The 21,104-nt window shown below is 48.7% G+C and overlaps 1 protein-coding gene across 1 annotated transcript in view; it reads left to right on the plus strand.

Annotated features, from left to right (window-relative positions):
- The window catches only part of LOC115152207 (homeodomain-interacting protein kinase 2), a gene marked incomplete in the record, with an annotated part of 101,251 nt that overhangs the window by 60,770 nt on the left and 19,377 nt on the right, over positions 1 to 21,104 (plus strand). The window contains 3 exon segments of the mRNA XM_029696811.1: positions 4,855 to 4,978; positions 8,642 to 8,764; positions 13,679 to 13,777. Of these exon segments, the coding sequence (XP_029552671.1) occupies positions 4,855 to 4,978; positions 8,642 to 8,764; positions 13,679 to 13,777 (346 nt within the window).

Consider the following 21,104-nt stretch of genomic DNA (forward strand, 5'->3'; position numbering starts at 1 on the left):
GATGGTAGCATCCTGACGTGCCCAACGCCCAGGATGGCAGAGCCGGGAGTAGCAGCTGCGGTGCGTGGGTACAGGTGGGGAGGAGAGCAGCGGCACTGCCCTTCTGCACACCTGCCCGTCTGGTCTGCCCTAGTTAAAGGGGGGCAGAAGAAACCTTCTGGGGGGGGGTATGCCATCTCTGTAGCTCCCAGGGGATTGGCCTCGTCAATGAGAGGCTAGCTGGGAGGACGTCACAGTGCTCGCCCCCCTCGCTTCCCTTCCGCTCCCCCTCCCTGACCAGGGACCACTGCTGTACGAGCCCACAGCCTGAACACAGCAGAACTGGCCGGTAATTCGGCCGGGGATTAAAATGCAAGGAAGAGCCTGACTGTTTCTATGTGTGACTGTCTGTGTGGTTACATCAGGCACAGTGCACATGCAGTACTGTAGCAAGGAGTGTACCAGTCTGCCACAGGCGTGGTCAGTGTTCTGAATCCACCCCCTCGTAGTGTTGACTTGTACAACACTTTGAGAAAGCTGTTAGATGAGGTCTAGTTTAAAGCTGTTACATTGGAGGTGTAAGTCAAAGTGATGGGGTTTCTGTGCCGCTGCTTATGGAGTGCACATGCTGCACATGTGGGGCCGATGGAACTTTCCAGAAGAAGAGAGCTTGGAGCTATGCGTTAACAAATGCTGAATATAGTAAGCCTACTCTGATAAGACAGAGATATAGGTCACTGACTTCAGTGTGCATTTTAGTGCCACTCAGGCCTTGCACTGCACCCGGCACACCACCCTCTGGTGCAAACGTCACAATCTGAGTGGCTGTTTGTGTGTGTGTGTGTGTGTGTGTGTGTGTGTGTGTGTGTGTGTGTGTGTGTGTGTGTGTGTGTGTGTGTGTGTGTGTGTGTGTGTGTGTGTGTGTGTGTGCATGCATAGCTGAGGTTTGCATGCAGAGCAGCTCTGCTCATAAAGCACCAGGACGTGGTGAGTTGTTAACACCTGACTACCTGCCATTTTCCATTTGACGGTTTCACCCATACCCTCCTTTATTCACCTCCGTCTGTGAACTATTACGGACGGCTCAGACTGCAGCTCTCAGGGCCCCCGTGTGCTACAGGAGACAGGCAACTTCCAGTATCTGCTTCTGCGTACTGAGAGTGAAGGAAGGGAGGGAGAAGAGGAGTGTGCTTCTTGTTTGCCTGTGTAGAGGCCTGCATCGGCAGCTCCTGCTGTGTTTTGCATGCCATGGAAGCAGTGAGGAGATTTGCATTACTGGTTTGATTAAGTCAGCGCGATCGTTGGGTTGGGTTGGGTGGAGTGCAGCTGGACCTTGGTGAGACCAGGGCAGGGGAATCATGGGAAAGGGCCTGGCCCGGGGAGGTTCTGCCTGAACGCATCCAAGCACGACATCATCAATGTTAACGGTCCTCAACATGATCCCTGCCTGGGGAGGTGCGTGCACACACACCTACACACACACACACACACGCACACGCACACAGACACGCACACAGCTAAAGATGCAGGACTAATTGCTCTCTAATTTAAATAGTATGGTTCAAAGCCGACTGTTATAAAAATCCACACTTCCATGACATCAAACGTGGCACAGCGTCAACCATGGAAAATAACAACATTGCGGCCAGCACAGACTTGACCATTTTCTCCATGATTGGTTGTTGTGTCATATTAATTTCATGCTGAGATGATACTAGTATTCCAAAGGTGGAGATTGGATATGCAGGGGAGGGCAGGGTGCTGCTGTAACTTCTAGAAAGGACCTTGTGGGAGTGGAAGGTTCTGTGACCTGAGTAGTAGGAGCAATGGGGGCCAGCGGTCCAGTGCGGTCCAGTGTGGTCCAGTGGTCCAGTGTGGTCTAGGGGTCAATATGATGATGTGTTTCCTCCCACGGCTGATTTCAGCTCAATTTGGGGCGCGGTTCAAAGTATTTTTTTCAGTAGCCTGGCTGGCATGCTGCAATGGCCCCTCTGCTTTAAAACCTAATGGGGCTGATATACTCATGCAAATAGAGGGCTTCTGTGTGTGTGTGTGTGTGTGTGTGTGTGTGTGTGTGTGTGTGTGTGTGTGTGTGTGTGTGTGTGTGTGTGTGTGTGTGTGTGTGTGTGTGTCCCATTTCAGTGCTAATTACAGAGCAAAGACCTCTATCTCTCTCTGGGGGGGAACCGAAAGCTGTACATCGTTGGGGGAGGGGTGTGAAATCCGTGTGTATGCAATAACAGCTTATCTTCTGCAGCAGAAAGTTACAAAGTAGTTTTCCATAAGCTTGGCTATTTGCCGGATGCATTTCATACTGGAGGGGGTGCAGAAAAGCAGCCTGTCAGCCAGAACCATAGAATCTATTTTGTCTGTGTGCGTGCGTGTGCGTGCGTGTGTGTGATCCTATGCATCCCTCATCGTAAAGTTCCCAGCCTCCTACCTCTCTAAAGTGAAACCCCAGGCAGTTTGAAGAGGGAGTATTGTGCTGACTGACCCTAGTTCCTGGCCCATAGCTCAGGCTCCCTCTCTCCGCTCAGCGCTCGGTGTCCTGCCCAGTGCTATCTTCTCCAAGCAGGCGCCTCAATGGTGCTTTGGTAACCCACGATAGATGGCCCAGCTCATTGTGTTGAAGGTGTCTTTGTATGTGGAATGTAGCCCCTCCTTCTCAGACACTGTGTTCCACCTCTGACCCCCCGAGACCCCAGTAACCACCGTTTGTGTTTACTGAGCCCTCTCCAGTGAATGTGATGTTCGCTTGAGAGGCTACTGCTCTCTGTCTCGCTCTCTGTCTCGCTGTTTCTTGCTCTCCCCTGTCTTACCTTTTCTCTCTCTCGCTCTCCCCCTACTCTCTTGGTCGCCCTTTCCCTTTCTCTCTCATTTGTACTGCCTTGTTTCTCTCTTTTGATAGTGAGATATCCCCTGTGTAAGTCTGCCACTGTGAAACAGCCGCGTCCCAGCTGTTTCTCACAGTGTTAAACCTGCCATCTCTTTCACACATAGACAAGGGAGGCGGGTCTGAGAGGAGAGGAGTCTGAGGCCCATGTGGAAAATGTGATCCGATTCCCCCAGCCGTTGCCCCCCCCCAAAAGACTCCCCCCTCCCCCCCAGCCCCATAAAGCCCTGCTCTTTTCCACATGATCTGTTCTCCGGGCCTGTCCAGCAGGCTCCAGGCCAGGCGTTACGTCTCTGTCTCTCTCCCAGGCTTCTGCTGTGCTGCCTGGAGCCCGCGCTCCTCTGCTCCTCTCCACTCGCCTCGTTGTCATGACCACCGCAGGCAGGAAACGCTGGGAACTCGGCAAGGGGCTCTCAGAGCAAACTGGGGACAGAAATGTTCCAGGATCAGCCTAAAGCTCAGAGAATTGCTGTCGCGCCATTAAAATGTATCGCTAATAACGTTTTATGATGAAGCAGTGCGTCTCTAGTTTGTGTATGTGTGTGTGCACGTGCGCGAGTGTGCTTGTACGTGCATGCATGTGTGTGTGTGTGACAGCGTCTCCAGTTCACTCTCTAGTTCACTCTGAAGTCACAGTGCGTTTCCCTTATTGGAGACTGAGGCAGTCTACCTAGTCATTTTAAAGGCTCATCAGAGACTTCAGCTCAGTGGACTGCACTATAACCTAACTGGTGTAATGTAACAGAGCTCGGTGGGTCCACTGTAAAATGTATCATTTTGTAAATAGTTTGTCAGTTGTTACACTCGTATAACCGAGACAGTGTTTTTCTTCCTGTTCAGTGTTCAATCAGACCCAGTTATTTATCGGTGGCCCTCGTGAGGTGGCCCCTTGGCCCCTGAGTTGCGTAAAGGCCCCGGAGTCTAGGAACCGGGCTTTGTCGTTATCAACTAAATATGCACCCGGAGACGGACGAGGGTTGCTCTAACTCTGTGGATATTTACGTTGATTTTATCTTTCGCGGCGGCACAATTGATTCCACATTGGGCCACCGTAACCAAAACCCACCCTCTTCCCCAGATGATCTTCCCCTCCCCCGCCTTTTATCCCAGAGGCCAGACTTCCCGAGATCAGTCATCCCGATTGGCTCCTGCACGGCTATCAGTCAATTAGCTCTGCCCCCCCCCCCTCCCCACACAGTTAGCACTGAAATGAACAGCGTGACTGCCAGTGCCATTTGAAGGACAATCAAAGAAAACAAAGTTCTTGAATCCAACTTTTTTCAAAGCTCCTCTAAACAAGCGAGAAGTTTGTATTAAAGGCACAAAGCTGGTCTGAGATCAGTGTAAAATAATATATCAGAGAATGACAGGCTGATTGATTCATTTATCTTGGGCGGAGCGTTGAATTAATGCTGCTGGCGTTGTAGTCTAATTAAATAATGTTTGTTTAGGGGATGTTTTTAATAGAGCTGCCTAGTTGGCTTATGTTTTGGTAGGGTTATCTGCTGCTCCTAACACTGAAGTGCCTGAGTCGAGCTCTTCTAGCTAGTCTAGCTCTTCTCTCCATTACATTGGTCTGTTCTCCCTGAACACACATACAGGGTGGGAAAAGAAAGTGAATGTCACTCATTTGTTTGCTGCTTCCAAATGAGATATTTAACTAAACTAGTGTTACATCGACAAAATGTTTGTTTGACATGGGACGGGATTAAATACAAAACGAAAGACTTTTAAATGCAATTTCCCAGATGGTCACAGAGATCATGTTCAACTCAAACAGAAATGAACTTCAATGGCAGTGAACGGGCCTTTGGCTGTGTTGGTTTCAAGCTCATCATGGTCTTTGCCCGGTTAGAGACAAGGTGTGGTCAATTCCATAGCTCATACAGCTGACCCCCCCCCCCCCCCCCCCCCCTTGTCACATTTACCTTACAGAAATACTTTGGCCTGGATCTAACAATGCTGTATCTCTCTGTCCTCAGAGCTCCAGAGATCATCCTGGGTCTGCCGTTCTGTGAGGCCATCGACATGTGGTCCCTGGGCTGTGTCATCGCTGAGCTCTTCCTGGGCTGGCCCCTCTACCCAGGGGCATCCGAGTACGACCAGGTAGGTCTGAGGGTCTGCCCCCGTGGGGGGGGGGGGATGGGGGGGTGACAACCAGGAAGATAATGACTGATGCCTAAACGAGAGAAAGCCTCCAAGACAAGAGCTAGAAGAAGTTGTTTCTGAATGCCTCTATACACAGGAAATGTGAGAGCTCTCAATTCAAAACACCATTTCAGTCTATCAAGGTGTGCATTCTACATAAGTGGCATAAGAAGAGTCACTAGTCCACTTCTGGACGAGGACTGATATATCACTACAAGTCAGAGAGGAAGGGGGAGGACCAATGCTTAGTAGCAGAGCTGTGCAAATGAGATAATATGTTTCAGGACTGGAGAAAAACAAACTGCTTGGTTTGTTCCGAGAGACAGAGCAATACTCGCTCAAGGCTTTCCCATAGAGCCATAAAAGAGAGAGAGAGGGAGAGAGGGAGAGAGATAGAGAGATAGAGATGAGAGGAACAGAGAGATGTGTTGCTCTGGAGCACCAGAGCGCTGCTAATTGGTGCAAGTGGTTCAGTGGCATCTGCTGGAACAAACAGAGGGATCAGGAGCTGCCTGTTTGTCAGGAGGAGAGGAGACACTCCTACACACACACACACACACATGTCAGGAGGAGACGAGACACTCCTACACACACACACACACACACACGTCAGGAAGAGACGAGACACTCCTACACACACACACACGTCAGGAGGAGACGAGACACTCCTACACACACACACACATGTCAGGAGGAGACGAGACACTCCTACACACACACACACACACATGTCAGGAGACGAGACACTCCTACACACACACACACGTCAGGAGGAGAGGAGACACTCCTACACACACACACACACACGTCAGCAAGAGACGAGACACTCCTACACACACACACACACACACGTCAGGAGGAGACGAGACACTCCTACACACACATGTCAGGAGGAGACGAGACACTCCTACACACACACACACGTCAGGAGGAGACGAGACACTCCTACACACACACACACATGTCAGGAGGAGACGAGACACTCCTACACACACACACACGTCAGGAGGAGACGAGACACTCCTACACACACACACACACATGTCAGGAGGAGACGAGACACTCCTACACACACACACACACACACGTCAGGAGGAGACGAGACACTCCTACACACACACACACACATGTCAGGAGACGAGACACTCCTACACACACACACACACACGTCAGGAAGAGACGAGACACTCCTACACACACACACGTCAGGAGGAGACGAGACACTCCTACACACACACACACACATGTCAGGAGGAGACGAGACACTCCTACACACACACACACACACGTCAGGAGGAGACGAGACGCTCCTACACACACACACACACACATGTCAGGAGGAGACGAGACACTCCTACACACACACACACATGTCAGGAGGAGACGAGACACTCCTACACACACACACACACACACGTCAGGAGGAGACGAGACACTCCTACACACACACACACACATGTCAGGAGGAGACGAGACACTCCTACACACACACACACACACACACACGTCAGGAAGAGACGAGACACTCCTACACACACACACACACACACACACGTCAGGAGGAGACGAGACACTCCTACACACACACACACACACACGTCAGGAAGAGACGAGACACTCCTACACACACACACACACACACACACGTCAGGAGGAGACGAGACACTCCTACACACACACACACACACGTCAGGAGGAGACGAGACACTCCTACACACACACACACACATGTCAGGAGGAGACGAGACACTCCTACACACACACACACACACATGTCAGGAGACGAGACACTCCTACACACACACACACGTCAGGAGGAGAGGAGACACTCCTACACACACACACACACGTCAGCAAGAGACGAGACACTCCTACACACACACACACACACACGTCAGGAGGAGACGAGACACTCCTACACACACATGTCAGGAGGAGACGAGACACTCCTACACACACACACACGTCAGGAGGAGACGAGACACTCCTACACACACACACACACACACACACATGTCAGGAGGAGACGAGACACTCCTACACACACACACACACACACACACACACACACACACACATGTCAGGAGGAGACGATACACTCCTACACACACACACACACACACACATGTCAGGAGGAGACGAGACACTCCTACACACACACACACACACACACATGTCAGGAGGAGACGAGACACTCCTACACACACACACACACGTCAGGAGGAGACGAGACACTCCTACACACACACACACACACACACGTCAGGAGGAGACGAGACACTCCTACACACACACACACGTCAGGAGGAGACGAGACACTCCTACACACACACACACATGTCAGGAGGAGACGAGACACTCCTACACACACACACACACGTCAGGAGGAGACGAGACACTCCTACACACACACACACACACACACACACACACACGTTAGGAGGAGACTAGACACTCCTACATACACACACACACACACACACACACGTCAGGAGGAGACGAGACACTCCTACACACACACACACACGTCAGGAGGAGACGAGACACTCCTACACACACACACACACACACACACACACACACGTTAGGAGGAGACTAGACACTCCTACATACACACACACACACACACACACACGTCAGGAGGAGACGAGACACTCCTACACACACACACACACGTCAGGAGGAGACGAGACACTCCTACACACACACACACACACACACACACACACACACACACGTTAGGAGGAGACTAGACACTCCTACATACACACACACACACACACGTCAGGAGGAGACGAGACACTCCTACACACACACATGCGCACATACGCACAAGCAAGTAAGTTAGTCTACGCCTGTTGTTTACGAAGCATGTGACAAATACATTTGATTTGAACCACACACACACACACACACACACACACTCAGGCCTCATCCCGGTCACTCACAGAACTAAACAAATCATATACATTTTTATTAGTTACATGCTTTGTAAACAACAGGTGTAGACTAGCAGTGAAATGCTTACTTACGGGCCCTTCCCAACAATGCAGAGAGAAAGAAAATAGAGTGATAATAGAAAAGTAAAAGGTGTAATAGTAAATACACCATGTGTAATAATAATTTGGCTATATACACGGGGTGCCAGACACAAGTACACCGGCTCAGAGTTACATACAGGAGTTTTTACTGGGTAGGTCACATGGTGGGCAAAAGCACGACCAAAGTCGTGAATCATGGCTAGGGCCAAGAGTTTTTCCTGACGATATGACCTTGCCAGATTGACCCTGCTGTGAAAATGTGCCACAGCTAAGGCATAACACACTGTGATTTTATCAGTAATGGATTATAGTGAATCTGGCTCTGGGCATATTACCTCTGCAGTGAACATATTTTCCAGATGTAATTATTTCAGTGTTGTCACCCTAAATATTTGTGCCAGCAATGATTTTCCAAGTCTGACTGACTAACATTTTCAGTCAAAAAATGTGCGCCTTAAAGGGCAACACTAACAATATCCAATTAAGCCTTATTTTGCATGTCTGCATTTGAATGCTGTTTGGCTGATTGTGTTTGAAAAGTTGACGTATTATTTGATATTTTCTCCTCGTCCTCCTGTAGATCCGGTACATCTCTCAGACACAGGGGCTGCCTGCGGAGTTTCTCCTGAGTGCAGGGACTAAGACTACTAGGTTCTTCAACCGAGTCACAGACTCTGCCAACTACCCCCTGTGGAGGCTGAAGGTAGGCCTCTATTACACACACACACACACACACACACACACACACACACACACACACACACACACACACACACACACACACACACATTTGAAAAACACTAATTACGATTGCCCAGTCGTTGCATCAAAACTCTCCATACACATCAAAAGAGGAGTTGGGTTTCAGTGGTCGATCATGTAAAACTATATTTTCCCACCAAGTGACCTACCCAGTATGTCAATGATGTATTAAGTGCCTTGCAAAAAAATGTATGTGAAAAAATCCACAGGAGCTGATTGGCTTGATCCCTTCCTACTGCAGTTTTCTGCCCCCCTCATTATAGAACCTTTGACCCAGATTTTTTATTAAACAATTGCTTCTGGTGGTATCCCTAAGACCTGTCTTCCTCCTTCACAAAGCTGGAGATCCTTCTGACCTAGATAACTACCGCCCAATTTCTAAACTATCTTGCCTTGCAAAAATATTAGAATCACTGGCAAACTCTCAGCTAATAACTTTTTTTTCTCTTTGAATTATACTCTTAATGTGTACCAGTCTGGTTTTAGAGCACAGTTTTAGCATCTACACTTACATTATATATTCAATTGCTTAGATCATAGGAATCACTGTTCTGCCATATTTATAGACCTTTTCAAAGCTTGAGATTGTCGACCATCCCCTACTCATTCAAGGTTGTCTGAAATGGGCCTCGACCAGGCGTCGTGCAAGTGGTTTGGGAACTATCTGTCAGACAGGACACAATGTGTTTTTTCTGTCAGGTCAAGTTACCTCGATATTCCTAAAGGTGTCCTCTTTACTATTTATACTATATAAATCATATTGGTCTCTCTGCAATGACCTGCAACATTCATCTGTATGTAGATGAGACTGATATTTACGCTATTGCCCCTATGGCTGACCAGGCTGTTGGAGCTGCAATTTTAGATTTTTGTCACCTTGCAGAAAGTTCTTGTTGATTTAAAATAAATTAATGCGGGAAAAAAACGAAATGTATTCTGTTTTCTAATTCTCGTAGAAATAACTAAGATGGTCTACACATTTATGCATTGGGTGGTTGTTTAATCGAGCAGGTTCCCGCCTATAAACATCTGGGCTTTTGGATTGAGAATAATCTGACGTACGCATGAGCTAGTTAAAAAGCTGCGATTTAATGCCTCTGCCTAAACAGTCAACTTTCCTGCCAGTTCTTGACGATGGGGACACCATTATTGGGAATGCAGCTGCCACTACTATTAAATCCTCGGATGCCGTCTACCATAGCACCCTTCGCTTTATAACAGGTGACACAAAACGTTGGCTGGTCCTCATTAAAGTCCCGTCGATCACTTCACTATTCCCTCTTTGTTGACAAAGCTCTACTACATGAGCTTCCGACCTACCTCACTTCACTGTTAAAATGAAAGAATATGAGACAGCCAGCCGTTCACAGGGATGGTTAACTCTCGAGGTTCCACCAGTACGTAACGATCTAGGTAAATCCGCCTTCAGTTTCAGTGCCCCCCATTTTTGGAAAAGCCTACAGAACTCTTGACTCTCTGGTGCCTCTAGAGCAGTTTAGGACTTTAATGTTAAATTAAGTTAGTGGTAATTGCAACTGTTTGGATTTAATGTAAATAATTGTATCTGTGGTGTTTGAAGCTGTAGTGTTGATTCTGTAAATTATAGTTTATTTAATTTTTATTAATCATTTTTAATTTGGTGTATTGTTGTCCTTAGTCCACCATTGTAAATGGTCTCAATGGGTCCCCCTGAATAAATGTGTTTTAAAAAACGAGCTACAGAAGCCCAGTGTGAGGCATTGGCAGGATAGACTCAACGCTGGCTCCAAAGAAATGTTGCTCTATTCAGGCCACTCAATAAGGTGCTGACCTGTTCAAGCACCAGCATTTTTTCCTCTTTGGCAGTACTTTGGAGTCATGCAGTGAATCTGCAGACATATTTTTACTGTATTGAACATCCTGACCCCACAATACCAATATCTCAGCTGGATATATACGCCCTCACCGCTCTACTGCACTTAGCAATATTCTCTCCCAAGATTGATCAGCTCTCCTTGGAGACTCACCACGAGTCCGTCCCAAATGGCACCTCACTCCCTATAAAGTGCACAACGTTTGACCAACGTGCCGTTGTCTGACACACCCAATGTCTTTGTTCTTATTCATACAAAATGAGGCACAACAACATACCACATTGACATCCAATAATGTAGCTCCTTGCAACGTTGACCTTTCAGTAAGTATAGAGGATAACACCCTGTCTGTTGTGTGTGTGTGTGTGTGTGTGTGTGCTCTTAAGTTATACAAGAGGCTGTCACTGTGTGAAAAGGTAGAGATAAGTTATTACTTTGTATATTAGGACATGGCTACAGCCTCATATTTGTCCATGGTTGTTGGCAATGGAAAATCAGATAGCTAGTAACCGACAACCTTTTCCCTTTCGCTGAGACAGAACCAGGGATAAGCCTGTCAGAGTGATTGCTAAGCTTCGCTTCGACCTTGGCTTGTCGTGTATTTCCATTTTACAGCAGCCGTGATAATGCTGATACTGTAATTAAAACGAATACAGCGTGTTTGGTCAGAGAGTTTTCCTTTGATAATAGGTCTGTAAGATTAGTGTGTGTCCACATACTGCAAGTGGGTGTGTGTGTTTCTATGCTTACACACGTCCCCGCTTTTGCCCATACACATGTTTTGTGTGTGTATTTTATTTTACTAGGCAAGTCAGTTAAGAACAAATTCTTATTTACAATGACAGCCTACTAGGGAACAGTGGGGTAACTGCTTTTTTCAGGGGAAGAACAACAGATTTTTACCTTGTCAGCTCGGGGATTCGATCCAGCAACCTTCCGGTTACTGCTCCAATGCTCTAACCACTAGGCTACCTGCCACCACAAAAGTGTGTCCGCGCCGGTGTGTGTGTTTCACCACCCCAGTCCTGCTAGCTAGCTCAGTCCTGCTGCCGATAAACAATAGTGCTCAGTCCTGCTAGCTAGCTCAGTCCTGCTGCCGATAAAGAATAGTGCTCAGTCCTGCTAGCTAGCTCAGTCCTGCTGCCAATAAACAATAGTGCTCAGTCCTGCTAGCTAGCTCAGTCCTGCTGCCGATAAACAATAGTGCTCAGTCCTGCTAGCTAGCTCAGTCCTGCTGCCGATAAAGAATAGTGCTCAGTCCTGCTAGCTAGCTCAGTCCTGCTGCCGATAAACAATAGTGCTCAGTCCTGCTGCCGATAAACAATAGTGCTCAGTCCTGCTAGTTAGCTCAGTCCTGCTGCCGATAAACAATAGTGCTCAGTCCTGCTAGCTAGCTCAGTCCTGCTGCCGATAAAGAATAGTGCTCAGTCCTGCTAGCTAGCTCAGTCCTGCTGCCGATAAACAATAGTGCTCAGTCCTGCTAGCTAGCTCAGTCCTGCTGCCGATAAAGAATAGTGCTCAGTCCTGCTAGCTAGCTCAGTCCTGCTGCCGATAAACAATAGTGCTCAGTCCTGCTGCCGATAAAGAATAGTGCTCAGTCCTGCTAGCTAGCGCAGTCCTGCTGCCGATAAACAATAGTGCTCAGTCCTGCTAGCTAGCTCAGTCCTGCTGCCGATAAAGAATAGTGCTCAGTCCTGCTAGTTAGCTCAGTCCTGCTGCCGATAAACAATAGTGCTCAGTCCTGCTGCCGATAAAGAATAGTGCTCAGTCCTGCTAGCTAGCTCAGTCCTGCTGCCGATAAACAATAGTGCTCAGTCCTGCTAGCTAGCTCAGTCCTGCTGCGGATAAAGAATAGTGCTCAGTCCTGCTAGTTAGCTCAGTCCTGCTGCCGATAAACAATAGTGCTCAGTCCTGCTAGCTAGCTCAGTCCTGCTGCTGATAAAGAATAGTGCTCAGTCCTGCTAGCTAGCTCAGTCCTGCTGCCGATAAACAATAGTGCTCAGTCCTGCTGCCGATAAAGAATAGTGCTCAGTCCTGCTAGCTAGCTCAGTCCTGCTGCCGATAAAGAATAGTGCTCAGTCCTGCTAGCTAGCTCAGTCCTGCTGCCGATAAACAATAGTGCTCAGTCCTGCTGCCGATAAAGAATAGTGCTCAGTCCTGCTAGCTAGCTCAGTCCTGCTGCCGATAAACAATAGTGCTCAGTCCTGCTGCCGATAAACAATAGTGCTCAGTCCTGCTAGCTAGCTCAGTCCTGCTGCCGATAAACAATAGTGCTCAGTCCTGCTAGCTAGCTCAGTCCTGCTGCCGATAAACAATAGTGCTCAGTCCTGCTAGCTAGCTCAGTCCTGCTGCCGATAAACAATAGTGCTCAGTCCTGCTAGCTAGCTCAGTCCTGCTGCCGATAAACAATAGTGCTCAGTCCTGCTAGCTAGCTCAGTCCTGCTGCCGATAAAGAATAGTGCTCAGTCCTGCTAGCTAGCTCAGTCCTGCTGCCGATAAACAATAGTGCTCAGTCCTGCTAGCTAGCTCAGTCCTGCTGCCAATAAACAATAGTGCTCAGTCCTGCTAGCTAGCTCAGTCCTGCTGCCGATAAAGAATAGTGCTCAGTTCTGCTAGCTAGCTCAGTCCTGCTGCCGATAAACAATAGTGCTCAGTCCTGCTAGTTAGCTCAGTCCTGCTGCCGATAAACAATAGTGCTCAGTCCTGCTGCCGATAAACAATAGTGCTCAGTCCTGCTAGCTAGCTCAGTCCTGCTGCCGATAAACAATAGTGCTCAGTCCTGCTAGCTAGCTCAGTCCTGCTGCCGATAAACAATAGTGCTCAGTCCTGCTAGCTAGCTCAGTCCTGCTGTCGATAAACAATAGTGCTCCGTCCTGCTAGCTAGCTCAGTCCTGCTGCCTATAACAAGAGTCTGTAATGAGGGACATGTAAATAAAGTATTTTCAGAGACTAGAGGAAGTCTTATGGGAACTGAATGGAACATCTGTTTCTTGTCTCCACAGACACCCGAGGACCATGAAGGAGAGACAGCGATCAAGTCGAAGGAGGCCCGGAAGTACATCTTCAACTGCCTGGACGATATGGCGCAGGTTCAGAGCACTGTATATACAATACACACACATGCACGCATGCACACACACACACACACACACACACACACACACACACACACACACACACACACACACACACGCAGTGGAGCCCCTTGCATATGCAGTCGCACAGGGGAAATGAAACCGGCTGTGCTCCGAACAAAACCCTTCTTCATTTCAGATTATTTTCTTTCTTCTTATTTTCTCTAAAACCACCGCTTAATAAATGACAGGCTGACATCGTAGTCGAGCATTTGGTCAACTCAGTCACAGTATTTCCTGTGTGTAGTTTGCTTTCTTATTTAAGCTGGGTGAATGTTGTGGCCATCACCTAACTGGACGCGTCTGTGTAGGACATGTACACAACGAGACAGAGAAGGCTAGAGGAGTTGCAGCGTGGGAACCAAGACAATAGCTTTTAGCCCTTAGCTAGGTCATATTCATTAGGAAATAGTTTTAAATCATTTCCAAAGGAAAAATGTAAATGAGGGTTTCTTATTGGACAAGTCCAGGTAGTCCCTGCCTGTTTCAGTCCGTTTTCTTCTGTTTGGTGCCAAATGAACAAGAGCCTGCTCTCTCCAGCGCGACGTTTACAGAGAGAACACCTGTGGGAACCCATTTGTTTGGTAAAACAAAGAAAGGATGCATTACAGTGTTTACGTAACCAGGAAGTGACTCATACAACTAAACCCTGGTGTAGAAAAGCACTGTCGCCAAACGGCTTATATCTTATGTGATCCTTCTCATAACACGTCTCCTCTCCCCAACTCTCATTCCGATTGCGGTGGGAAAGTTGACACAGACCTATGACATTTTGCAGATGATGATACGATAGTGTCTCTGCCCATATTTTGTTCTCACTGTCACCCGCCCAAACATACTAGTTTTAACACCACGCATACTGTAGCGTACATACCGGTAATGATGGAAACCGTGATACATTTCCCAGGCATCTAAAACGTCTTGTTCCTTGAGGGGAGGATAAAAAGCTGTCAAGGTACATGACAGATTAAGTCAGGTAAAATATGACTTGAGGTCTGCGATCTGATTGCAGTTTGCTCCGTGCACACACACACACACACACACACACACACACACAAATCATCTGGCACGTTAAGCCCTTGGGGTCGTCCACCTCATGCGGACCTACAATTGTTCACTTCAGTGATGTCCCGTCTGGACTATTAGAGTTGACCCAGTGCCCAGCCAGAGTGCTCCAGGTCTGGCATAGTGTGCAGGCCCAGCGGAAGTGGTGCTCGGTGAAGTTAGTGCCTCTGCCTGGGTTAGTTTAGGAGGCTATACCTCCAAGCTGCTCCTACTCCCAGACACACAACACTGGTCTAATAAAATCAACATGCCAGGACCCCATCCAACACACACACAAACACAGCACAAGAGGTTGTGGTAGCACCTTAATTGGGGAGAACGGGCTCGTGGGTAATGACTGGAGCGGAATCAGTGGAATGGTATCAAATACATCAAACACATGGTTTCCATGGTTTCCAGGTGTTTGATGCCATTCCATTCGCTCCGTTCTGGCCATTATTATGAGCCGTCCTCTAAGCAGCCTCCACTGACGCATAGGTAGGCAGGCACACACACACACAGGTTACTAAAAGAAACAGAAAGTAAAAAGAGGAGCCTAGTCCTAATTGGGAGAAGAGCTTAGACCGAGTCAGAATCTAGGGCCAGATAAATAAGTTAGCAGTGTGGACATCTGTCTTCATTTGTATAATGGATCATATCTGAAGGTACAGAAGGACTGGAGAGAGAGACTTGGGTTGATTACTGAGACGTCTGCCAATGGTGACATTCTTGTTGCTTCCACACTGTCTTGGGAAATGTGGGGAGAGCTTAAAGTTCTGGAGGACGTATCTCCATTTGATCTGTAGTTAGCACTAGCTAAACTGGATGCAGACTGAATGGAGAACTAGATAGACGGAGGCCAAGACATTTTAGTCGTGGCTATGTTTTCACCACACACAACTCTGCTACCCAGCATGACTTTACAATAACAGCGAAGCAATGGCCGAAAGACAAGCTCCTCGCATTCAGTTTCACTACTACTAACTACTCTCCCTTTCCTCTAAGTAATATTACTGACCTCAACTCAGATGGGATGCTGTTAGTTGTCCAACATTAAACCTGATATTCTAAACTAGGGTTGTTCTGTACACATCATAGTCTTGCATGGTTAACTCCACCTCTCCTCAGGCACAGGCAGCCGGATGTGTCCCAGTGCTGCTCGGACATCTGCTGTCGTGTCCTCATGTTCTCCAGTGCCATGTCATGTCACAGCTACTCAGCATAGAAATAGAAGCACTAGATTCTAGATGATATTTCTATAATAACATCTGCTGTCGTGTCCTCGTGTTCTGGAGTGCCATGTCATAGGTCCTCAGGAGTTACTAGATTCTAGATTATATTTCTATGATATAATGTGTCTGAGGCCAGAAATATCCATTGACATGCGTATACAGACACTGCACTCGTCATGTAAACTACACTGAACAGAGATAGAAACGTAACATACAACAATTTCAAAGATTTTACTGAGTTACAGTTCATATAAGGAAATCAGTCAATTGAAATAAATTCATTAGGCCCTAATGTCACGTCCTGACCAGTAAAAGGGGTTGTTTGTTATTGTAGAGTGGTCAGGGCGTGGCAGAGGGTGTTTGTTTTGTGTGTTTCGGGGTTTTTGGTGTATGTTCTATATTGTCTATTTCTATGTGTTTATCTGGGTTTTCTATTTCTATGTTGGGGTTTTGGAACGACCTCCAATTAGAGACAGCTGGTTGTCGTTGCCTCTAATTGGAGGCCATATTTAAGTGGGTTAATTTTCTCTTGTGTTTGTGGGTGGTTGTTTCCGTGTATAGTCTGAGCACCTTACAGGACTGTTTTCGTCGTTTGTTTTGTGTAAGTGTTTTGTTTTTCCTTCAATAAAAGAAGATGATTCATATACCCGCTGCGTTTTGGTCCACTACCTACAATGACGCGTGTGACAGAACCACCCACCAAAGTAGGACCAAGCAGCGGAGGAAGGAGCAGCAGGAAAGTTATTTGGAGTCGTGGACATGGGAGGAGGTATTAGATGGGAAAGGACCATGGCACCAGGCTGGGGACTACAAGCGCCCAAAGGAGGAGCTGGAGGCAGCAAAGGCTGAGTGACGGAGGTACGAGGCACTATATCCTCCATTTCAGGAGGTGAGGAGGCAGCCCCAAAAAATGTTTTGGGGGGGGCACATGGGGAGTTGGAGTAAGTCAGGCAATAGGCCTGAACCAACTCCTCGTGCTTATTATGGGGAGCGTTTGGCGGTGAGAGCACCGTGCTATGCAGAAGTGCGCACGGTCTCGCCCATCCGCACGCAGAGTCCGGTACGAGCGATACCAGCCCCCCGCAAGTGCCGTGCTAGAGTGGGCATCCAGCCAGGGAGAAGTATGCCTGCTCAATACATCTGGCCACCAGTGCGTCTCCTAGGCCCAGGCTACCCTGCGCCTGCTCTACGCACGGCAGCCATCATGCCTCAGCACAGCCCAGTTCGTCCTGTGCCAGCACTCCGCCCGTGCCGGGCTACAGTAACAATCCAGCCAGGACGGGTTGTACAGGCTGTGCGCTCCAGACCTCCAGTGCGTCTTCAAGACCCAGTGTATCCAGTTCCTGCTCCTCGCACAAGCCCTGTGGTGCGTGTTACTGTTCTGGCGCCTCCAAAGCCAGCCCCACGCACCAGGCCTTTAGTGCGCCTGCCCAGTCCAGTACGTCCTGTTCCTGCTCCTGCTCCTCGCACTAGCCCTGTGGTGCGTGTCACTAGTCTGGCGCCTCCAAAGCCAGCCCCACGCACCAGGCCTTTAGTGCGCCTGCCCAGTCCAGTACGTCCTGTTCCTGCTCCTGCTCCTCGCACTAGCCCTGTGGTGCGTGTCACTAGTCTGGCGCCTCCAAAGCCAGCCCCACGCATCAGGCCTTCAGTGCGCAGTCCCCGTCCAGAGCTTCCGGCGACAGTTCCCTGTCCAGAGCTTCCGGCGACAGTTCCCCGTCCAGAGCTTCCGGCGACAGTGCCCCGTCCAGAGCTTCCGGCGACAGTGCCCCGTCTAGAGCTTCCGGCGACAGTTCCCCGTCCAGTGCTTCCGGCGACGTCTCACAGTCCGGAGCCGACAGAGATGGCTCACAGTCCGGAGCCTGCAGAGACGGCTCACAGTCCGGAGCCTGCAGAGACGGCCCACAGTCCGGAGCCTGCAGAGACGGCCCACAGTCCGGAGCCTGCAGAGACGGCCCACAGTCCGGAGCCTGCAGAGACGGCCCACAGTCCGGAGCCTGCAGAGACGGCCCACAGTCCGGAGCCTGCAGAGACGGCCCACAGTCCGGAGCCTGCAGAGACAGCCCACAGTCCGGAGCCTGCAGAGACGGCCCACAGTCCGGAGCCTGCAGAGACGGCCCACAGTCCGGAGCCAGCAGAGATGGCCAACAGTCCAGAGACGGCCCACAGTCCGGAGCCGGCCGAGACGCTCCTCATCCCTGAGTCTCCAGAGACACTCCTCATCCCTGAGTCTCCAGAGACGCTCCTCAGCCCGAGGTCTCCAGAGACGCTCCTCAGCCCGAGGTCTCCAGAGACGCTCCTCAGCCCGAGGTCTCCAGAGACGCGCCTCAGCCCGAGGTCTCCAGCGACGCACCTTAGCCCAGAGCCTTTAGCAGTGGTCTACAGCCATGAGCCTTCAAGGGGCGTGGGCCGGTTAGGATGGGGACTAAAGCCGGAGCCTGAGCCACCTCCGTAGTTGGAGGATTGGGGGGGGGGGTGTAGCACGGGAGCCATCGGTGACGGTAGCCACCCTCCCTTTAGTTTGGGGTTATTTTTATTTTTTATTTTTTTCGGTGCATCCGGGGTCTGCACCTTTGGGGGGGGGGGGGGGTACTGTCACGTCCTGACCAGTAAAAGGGGTTGTTTGTTATTGTAGAGTGGTCAGGGCGTGGCAGAGGGTGTTTGTTTTGTGTGTTTCGGGGTTTTTGGTGTATGTTCTATATTGTCTATTTCTATGTGTTTATCTGGGTTTTCTATTTCTATGTTGGGGTTTTGGAACGACCTCCAATTAGAGGCAGCTGGTTGTCGTTGCCTCTAATTGGAGGCCATATTTAAGTGGGTTAATTTTCTCTTGTGTTTGTGGGTGGTTGTTTCCGTGTATAGTCTGAGCACCTTACAGGACTGTTTTCGTCGTTTGTTTTGTGTAAGTGTTTTTGTTTTGTTTTACCTTCAATAAAAGATGATGATTCATATACCCGCTGCGTTTTGGTCCACTACCTACAACGACGCGTGTGACACCTAATCTATGGATTTCACATGACTGGGAATGCAGATATGCATCTGTTCGTCACAGATACCTTAAAAAATAGGTAGGGGCGTGGATCAGAAAACTAGAATCTGGTGTGACCAGCATTAGCAGCGTGACACATCTCCTTCACATAGAGTTGATCAGGCTGTTGATTGTGGCTTATGGAATGTTGTCCCACTCCTCTTCAATGGCTGTGTGAAGTTGCTGGATATTGTCGGGAACTGGAACGCACTGTTGTACACGTCGATCCAGAGCATCCTAAACATGCTCAATGGGTGACATGTCTGGTGAGTATGCAGCCATGGAAGAACTGGGACATTTTCAGCTTCCAGGAATTGTGTACAGATCCTTGTGACATGGGGCTCTGCATTATCATGCTGAAACATGAGGTGATGGCGGCAGATGAATGGCACGACAATGGTCCTCAGGATTTCGTCACGGTATCTCTGTGCATTTAAATTGCCATCGATAAAATGCAATTGTGTTTGTTGTCCATAGCTTGTGCCTGACCATACCATAACCCCACCTCCACCAGTAATGTTGCACTCTGTTCATAACGTTGACATCAGCAAACCCCTCGCCCACACGACGCCATACACGCTGTCTGCCATCTGACCGGTACAGTTGAAACTGGGATTCATCCGTGAAGAGCGCACTTCTCCAGTGTGTCAGTGGTCATCGAAGGTGAGGATTTGCCCACTGAAGTCTGTTATGACGCTGACCTGTAGTCAGGTCAAGATCCTGGTGAGAACGACGAGCACACAGATGAGCTTCCCTGAGGCGGTTTCTGACAGTTTGTGCAGAAATTCTTCGGTTGTGCAAACCTACAATTTCATCAACTGTCCGGGTGGCTGGTCTCAGACGATCCCGCAGGTTGAAGACACCGGATGTGGAGGTCCTGGGCTAGCATGGTTACACGTGGTCTGCTGTTGTGAGGCCTGTTGGACATACTGACATATTCTCGAAAAAAATGACGTTGGAGGCTTATAGAGAAATAACATTTAATTATTTGGCTACAACTCTGGTGGACATTCCTACAGTCAGCATGCCAATTGCACGCTCCCTCAAAATGTGAGACATCTGTGGCATTGTGTTGTGTGACAAAACTACACATTTTAGAGTGGCCTTTTATTGTCCCAAGCACAAGGTGCACCTGTGTAATGATGTTTCTTGATATGCCACACCTGTCAGGTGGATGGATATATTGGCAAAAGAGAAAGGCTCACTAACTGGGATGTAAACAAATGTGTGCACAATATTTGAGATAAATAATTTTCGTGCATATGGAAAATGTTATTTCAGCTCATGAAACATGGGACCAACACTTTACATGTTGCGTTTATATTTTTGTTCAGTGTATAATAGGACTATGCTCAATTTCAGAACTTTTTGTGTTGTGGGCAGGATAAAGAGAAGTGATGATTATACTAAAAGTATTCTACTGCTTTGCTGCTCTTTGACTTTATGATCTAGCATACTCATAGAGGTCTTGCTCTGTCTCGGCATTCAATCAATTCACTACAATAGAATGCATGCTGTTCTCCGTAACATTAACATATATACTGTACATTTCTGCTGTGCTACAATGCTTGTATGGAGTTAGATTGCCTCCGTACACATACATAGGCGAGGCGACACATTCGCAATCCGACTGAGTGCGTTTCCCAAAGTAATTTTTCCCTCTCGCAGAGGACAGAGTGATTATTTTCCCCACCTCATTCCAGAGATTATTCCTTTATCACGGCGAGTGGAGATGTGCGAGGCAGGGAGGGGTTAGGGACGGAGCCTGAATAACTTGCGTAGGAACAAGAACTCAATCATATTGTTTGGCGTTGACTGGCAGTACATCAGATAGCCCCTGAAGCAGGGCTATAGGTAAGCTGTATCTTTATGAAAAACGGGCCCGCTATCTCAGCATAGCAATCGCAATAAACAAGCACGCTTGTCCCTGTCTCTGTCCCTGTCCCCCCAACTCAGACATGCCACTGAAGACTGTGGGCTGCTCCAGAGCGGC

This window comes from Salmo trutta, chromosome 17, assembly GCF_901001165.1.
Source record: "Salmo trutta chromosome 17, fSalTru1.1, whole genome shotgun sequence".
In the NCBI taxonomy this organism is placed as follows: Eukaryota; Metazoa; Chordata; class Actinopteri; order Salmoniformes; family Salmonidae; genus Salmo; species Salmo trutta.